This window comes from Hipposideros armiger, unplaced genomic scaffold (assembly GCF_001890085.2).
Source record: "Hipposideros armiger isolate ML-2016 unplaced genomic scaffold, ASM189008v1 scaffold_271, whole genome shotgun sequence".
NCBI classification, from domain to species: domain Eukaryota; kingdom Metazoa; phylum Chordata; class Mammalia; order Chiroptera; family Hipposideridae; genus Hipposideros; species Hipposideros armiger.
In genome coordinates, this window is record NW_017731621.1 from 928,915 (window position 1) to 936,047 (window position 7,133).

A 7,133-nucleotide genomic window follows, 5' to 3' on the forward strand; every position below is an offset into this window, starting at 1 on the left:
GGGAGTAAGCTCGAGTCACCATCCGTGGGGGAGGGAAGCAGCCGCCTGAGGGGATGAGGCCAGGGGCCCTCGGAGGGCCTGGATTTCAGAGTCAGTCCCAGAGTCCTAGTTTTCCCAGGACATGGGCCGCACAGAGCTCTGCCTTCTCTTTTCTCTGATAGCTGACAGCAGGACTTGTCCAGCGAGTAGATTAGAAAAGGATATGGAACTTGTTCCCCATACTTTAAAGCAGGGGAAAAGCCTTGTTGTGATGAGAAGAAACAAAACCTGTTTGGTGACTTGTCATTTCAATGAAAACATGAGCGTTTCCCCACACGCCTCCCCTTTTTCCTGCCACCCAGGAGTGCGGGGGGTCAGAGGCCACAGGTGGGGGAGGTAAGAAAAAACAGAAAACAAGCCAACACAGGGATTTGGCGCAAACATTTAAGAACCCATGGGAGCCGTTTAGGGGAAAATAGTATAAGCTGGTCTTGTGAGGGGGATCAAATACACTCAGAGAGAAACAGTGCCTCATTCTGCCACCTCCATTAGGAAAACGGCACAGCAGTTACGAGCTTCTTGATAAGAGTAAATTGTTTTCATGTTTATCTTAGTCCTCTCTCTTCAGTCCTCTTGAATAAACATAAAGAACTGATTTCTTAGATCTCCTGTACAAAAAACACCCCCACCAAATCCTCTGAAAGGTCAAATTCCACGTCGCCAGAGCTGTGGGAATTTAATGAAGAGAATACATTTGTGATTCAGGTCTAAGGGGTTTTTTTTATCAACTCCACGAAGCTCTGTTTCAAATGGGGAGTCTACATGGGGAGTCCCCCGTCAGGGATTCTGAGGGAAGAACCCGCTATTGTCAAAGCCGGGACAAGGGGCCAGCACACAGCTCGGGCTGGGCCCTGTGCTGTGGGCATGCTGAGAGGCTCAGAGACTCCATCCCAGGGACCCGTACCTGCGCCTCTCTCAACAGCCTCACGATCGGAGAATGTGAGCTGGGAGAGGAAAGCTAAGGCCAACATGTCTGCTCACTGGCAGCCAAGTACAGGGAGGCAGAGGAGGAGATATGGACAGACATCGTGACCCTGGTGACTGCAGATGATACTCCAGCTGGGCCATTGTACACACCGTCCTCAAAGCAAAGGACAATTTTCCCCCTGATTTTAAGTATGAAGATAAAGAGTTTCATAAAAATGGAGACTGATTTACAAGTATCACTTGAAAAGGAAAAAAAACAACTGGGCACTTAGAATTCATCTTGGCTTTTCATTGCAATTTTGCTTTGAAATATGTCCCTCAAATTCCCTTGAAGGCAAGTGACCCTTGAAGAATGTCCTATCACGTAGTTATGGCAGGAAGCTAATGCCCCTCGGCAAACTAGATGTTCCTGTTAACGTGATACCTACACAGACAGGTAATTTGAACTTTGTACAAAATGTATGGCTTTAATCACTAGGGTTTTGGGCACAAAAAAAAATGACCAGAGTTATAGTCTGCACTTAAGATAAATTTCAATTTATTTTTCAAAAATGTCATTATGAGAATATACTATGTATAGTCAAGTTCACCTTAATCACAATGAAGTCATAGACAAGATAAAAAGAAATAATCCGCATACATAAAGGATATTTAAAATGTCAGCCATATCAAGACTCTATTTTTAAACACTGTATGGCATTTCGCTTTGTGAAAAGGTAATACAGCCCTCAGGAACCCTTTAACCAAATTCAGTATAAACAGGAGTAAAATAAAAACCACTTTTAAAACCTATTAAGTCAAAGCACCTATTTAAATGAAGACTACCAAGCATCTATGAGATTATTTCAGGAGGACAAGGGCTGCACAAGACACTAACTATTATAGGGCTAAGGAAAACATTACAATCATTTCACTAACTTACAAGGCAAATTGAACACTATGAAAAACATCCTTCACAGCACATTTAAAAGTCTGAATTTAAATAATACTCAACAGGAAAGGGGCAGATTCTGTGACAGTGGCTGCGGGATAATAACAAAAGGGTGTGACATCTAAGTGTGGCCCTTTCCAGTCTATTTTTAGAGGTTTAAGACTCCAGCCTTAAATAGTTTTGATAATAATGCTTGTGGCTACAGCTCAGCGTGTAGTCTGGGAGAAAACCAGTTCTTTTCATGCTGTGTCACCTAGTTCGCTGTTTTTTCCCTTTTAAATGAATCCTGAGAGCTTCCTCCTGGAACCCAGCGGGTCTGTAGGGTCTTTCATTCCCTCCTGTTTATGAGCTACCTTGGAACTCGTGAAACTAAAATTAGGCCATAAATTAAAATTAGGTTAAAATTAGGCGATGCATTAAAATCAGGTTAAAATTAGGTGATAAATTCAATCTTTAAAAGTGTTCGTCACTAAAAAAGGAACTATCTTGCTTACTTGGAATACTACTTTAATTGGGAACAGAACACAAATTTCAGAGGGAAGAAGTTCTTGGGTTCACCGAACTATTGTGGAAATGTGTCCTTAAAAGACTTCCATTTTAGGAAGTAACAATTTCTGTGTCATCCGTCCCAAAGCTGAGATGGCTATGTCTGTTAAGAATAGAGGGTTTTCAAAAGTTTATATATATGTAATAATGAATGTACACACACAATACCTATATATGTGTATGTTAGCATGTTTCTATTATGTACACGTATGTACACAACACACGCTCATACACATATCTCCCAGTAACACAGACCCTGTAGTCTGATGAGGCTTGCTTTTTAAAAATTACCACCTTTTCCAAACTGAACTTTTAAATTCTACTCCCGTAACTCAAAATTATAGTAAATCATATTCTAAAGGATTCATTTCAATTTTCAAGAAAAAGAACTGGGCAAACCAAATTACAACAAGATACAAAGGCATATCTAGGGCTGACATACCATCTCCTTCCAAAACAAACAAAAAACCAAACGAGTATTTTAAGACACTATAAAAATTTAACACGCACTGCTTTTTTATTTTCTTAGACAAGGAGGGGAAATTCCTTTCTTAGAGAAATGAGCGGAAGAGACCTAACCTGGCTTTCATGCGATGTGCGTGGGATGAAAGGCTACATTACAGACTCAAGGATAACAAACCAGACTCAGGCCCCCTCCTCCTAAATCCAAACTGTAGATCGCAGTTACAAATCATAGGAACCTATAGGTCTTCAAGGCAATTCTCTGAGCTCTCGGAGAAAGGGAGACAAATACGGGGCCGGGCCCTCATTTATAGGACACCCCAGCTCAGAGGTGGGCTGGCAGTGGGGCAGCCAGCACGCACCCAGCCCAGACCGCTGAGTCCTGGAGCCTGTCATCGCTAGTCCTCACCGGGGCACAGCCGTTGGAGCTGTCACAACTGCTCTTTTCATGCGCACAGCCATTTTAGGCCAGGCAGGTCTGGCCGTCCCCCTCCGCAGCCCCCGCGATTCTCCATCACAAGGTCTCCTTCAGCAGGCCGAGCTTCCGCAGGGCCTCCCGGCGGGCTTCCTCCGTGGAGCCCCGGCCAGCAAACTGCACGGTGATGCCCTGGGGTCGGAACCCCACGGCCCTGGGCAGCGAGCCCGACCGCTTCCTGGCGTGTTGGCTGCAGTCTGCCTGCCAGTGCTCGTACAGGCTCTTGCTGGCGTTCTGGCGCGCAAGTTTACTGGCGTGAGCGGCGTCAGGGCGGATGGTGATAGTTTTCCCAGTCGAGACAAAGGCACTGCGCTCACTCTTGAGGACGTCGTGGACGCTCTGGAAGCCGTTGGCCAGCGGTGGGGACAGCTCTGTCTGCACCCCTCTGGACTGCTGAGTGCTGGGCTGCCCTCCTGCGCGCGCGGACACAGCTTCCTGGACGGAGCCTGGCCTGCTCTGGTCACGCGCCCCCGGCTCCGGAGAGGCGCTTCTCCTAGGCTCAGGGACATCGCTCTTTGGGGCCCGGTCCTCCGACTCTCCCATGGAGAAGAAAGAGACGCCGTTAATGTTGGCCAGGACCCGGGCTTTGCGCTCCTGCACGTTCACCGCCGCCTTGGAGATGGTTTTGTTGAATTCGCGCCCCGCGCTGTTGGTCACGCTGATGTTGCTCGGGAAGCGGTGCGTCTTGGGCGCGGGCTGCGCCGTGTGTCTGGGCCACAGCGAGTGCTCTCCGTTCCCGGGGCCCACGGAAGTCAGTGTCCTCCATTCCCCAGGCCTGCCCTCCTTCGAGGGCGATGTGGGCGAAAGCGCTTCATTTCCTGCCAACTTCTCAGACATCTTCTGGGCGATAACAAGTGGGGTTGGAACCGAGCGCGGCAGTTTTGGGTGCTCGGCAGGAGGAGGAGACAGCAGCTCTTTCCTGGGATGGGCTGGCGCCGCTGTGACGGGCAGGGAGGGCGGTCGAGGAAGAGCCTCGGGAACCGGAACGGTGCCCTCTGGCGGGGGACAAGCCTCCGTATCTTGTGTCCCGCACTGAGGGACAGGAGTGTCTTCCTCTCCCACAGGTTTGGCCCCTAAGAAGTAGGGAGAAGACCCATCAGCTACCCACCTTATGGAAAAATAAAGGCATGGCATTGCCTTTCGCTGAATTGAGAAGGGCCTCAAAGGCACACAATGCCGCCAACATCCACAGAACCTCCTGTAAGCTACACCCCTCTATCCCTGTCCCCTGGACTCCTGACAGAGAACGCAGGACATGATTCTCATAACCACGGGATGGGAACGGATGGTGAGAAGCTGGCAAGTCTGACAGGGCCTGCCAGTACCTGGGAAGCTAATGGTAAAAGCAGGCTTCTAAGGACCCTTCCTCTGAGGCATAAACAGGAGGAAATAGTAACTTATGAGGGGATTTACAAACGGGAAATGGAGGCTGGGAAGGGTGTGTGGCACGCACCAACAGCTCCATCGGTCCTTTCTAGGTGAAGGACTGTTGGACGGGTCACTTTCCTCCATGAAACAAAATGCTCCTCAGCCCCAGGTGGGACTGAATGCGCCAGCCTTGGAGCCTTCACTATATCCGTAATACACATCGATCGCAGGTCACCCAGCACTTGCCTGCACTTGTGTTTATACACCTGTCTCCTGCTGCAAAACCGTGGGCCATTTATTATCATATGTATCTTTGTATTCGCAGAATCTCACACAACACCTGCCACAGAGCAGGCACTTAAAACTGTCATGAAAATGTCATGTTAGAAAATTCAGGGGCAAGGTGGCTGACTTTCAAACTGTGTTTTCCTTGGCACAGTTATATGATCTGACATTTTAAAAGGATCAGCTAGTTCAAATTAATTTTAGGAACTATACTTCAAAGAAGTGTGACAAAAACGGGAAATTCACATTAAGGCTCTTCTTTGAAGAGATGGCTGCAAACTAAGCTCCATTTTGGAATCCATAACCACAGTATGTGAAGCTCTGTGTAATACACAGCCTTGCTTACAAATAAGGAAAACAACATTTCTGGAGGCTCATGACAAATGGCAGTACTTCGTAATCACCAAGGCAAAGATATTTTCCCTTTGGTTTTTTCCTCATCTGTTCCAAGCCTTCTCCCCTTGACCATATTTATTTCCAAATAGGAAATCAAATAGGAAGACAGATTTCTCCTTGTCCTCCATGCCATCACAGGGCTTGCTGGGCAGAGAGCACACCGCTCCTCTCACACCGCCTGCACTCAAGCAAAGGTACCGAGCACAGGCCGAGCTGAAGTTTTATCCTGATCTTTTCCTGTTTTCCTGAACCAGCTGACTTTTTGGTTCTAATATTCCCACCTTGGAAAGTCATGTTATAGAAATAAGGCTATATAAGCTTGCACAAAAATTGAAATTTAAAAACGTCAAGGGCTAAAATACAAGTACCTTGTATGTTTTCTTTATCGAATGAATTGTTACCTGAAAGCCATTTCCAATTTTCTTTTATTTATATATCTATATCTCTCTCTATATGTAATCTATCTGTCTGCTCAATTAGTTTCATTCTTAATTCTTGCCCTAGCCCTCTGGGAATTTTCCTTCCTGTGTTGTCATCCTAATATGCTAAGAAAGCATCTCTTTGGCTGGATGAACTGAAGAGGATGCTCCTGCCCTGTGCTGACCTCATCATCCCCACAGGGCAGAGCCAGGACACTGCAGTGGAGGACAGTGCTGGTGTCTCATGAAACACTACCAGCCCGGGCGGAGGGCGGGGACCCGTGCTTCCCTCCTCACCTGCTGCCTCAGTCACATCCGGAAGGCACTCCGGCTCCCTGGCCGCACGTCCTGGCGGCACGAGGTCGATGACATCCTCTGGCTCCGAGTGATTGGAAGCGCTCCCTTCCAGAGAGCGTGGGGAAAGGCAGCGTACCCTGCTGTCACACAGCACTTGCTCCTCTAAGTCATCCTCCAGGGAATCAATAGTCTCTTCAAAGAAGAGAATGACATCTTTTTCCTCATGTGTGAGAAACTTCAGGCTCTCATCGTCCTATACAGTAGGTTTGGGGGTGGAGGAGGTAAAACAAAGAGTGGTTTTGCTGAAGAGAAAGGACCATGGCCACGTCGGAATCAATACAGAGCCCAGGGTAGGGTTCACACACGCTAAGACTTCCCACATGGGGAGGTCTGCCATTCAGGTTACCTCACGGACAAACCCGTGCCCATGTGTCTCTCACCCCTTTACCTGCATGAAAACGAAGGCTGTCAATAGGTGTAGAAGAGAAGGATATAGACCCTATTATCAGCGCTAGCCTCGCGGTTCCCCAAGTTGAGGATGAGAAAGCAATGCCCCTTCAAGGCTTCCCCGTGAAGGCTGTTGGCGACTTACTGCTCTGCTCTCAGACACACTTACTTTTCCCATGAGAGCATCATGGGAAATCTCTGGTTAAAGATGATTAACCAGAGATCATATATTGATTTCTTCCTCCAGAAACCTTACTAAAACAATAATGGGATTTATTATTTTTTTAAAGGCACAAATCACAAAGACAAAAATAATAGGAAAAGAGATGACAGCAACAAAAATTGGGAAGTTAAGACAGCAGGACAGGTGTAACTGACTCAGAAGACCCAAGAAAGGTGAGTTTTACTCAGCGGTAGGGAAAGCCAATAATCAACCTGCTGAGTACTGTAGGCCCCTGAATACTGGATGGCCCCCTGAGTACTTGAGCTCCCCCAAGTACTGGAGGGCTCCCCCAAGTATTGGAGGGCCCCCCTGAGTACT

General features: G+C 47.5%; 1 protein-coding gene across 1 annotated transcript in view; it reads right to left on the reverse strand.

Moving 5' to 3' along the window:
* Nucleotides 1–1,487: 1,487 nt before the first annotated feature.
* The window catches only part of PROSER2 (proline and serine rich 2), a 49,731-nt gene continuing 44,085 nt past the window's right edge, over nucleotides 1,488–7,133 (reverse strand). Inside the window, exons 3-4 of the mRNA XM_019656993.1 lie at nucleotides 6,146–6,398; nucleotides 1,488–4,453 (exon numbers count right to left, since the gene is read on the reverse strand). Coding sequence (XP_019512538.1) covers nucleotides 3,420–4,453; nucleotides 6,146–6,398 — 1,287 coding nt within the window. The 3' untranslated portion in view covers nucleotides 1,488–3,419. The remainder of the gene's footprint in view (nucleotides 4,454–6,145; nucleotides 6,399–7,133) is intronic.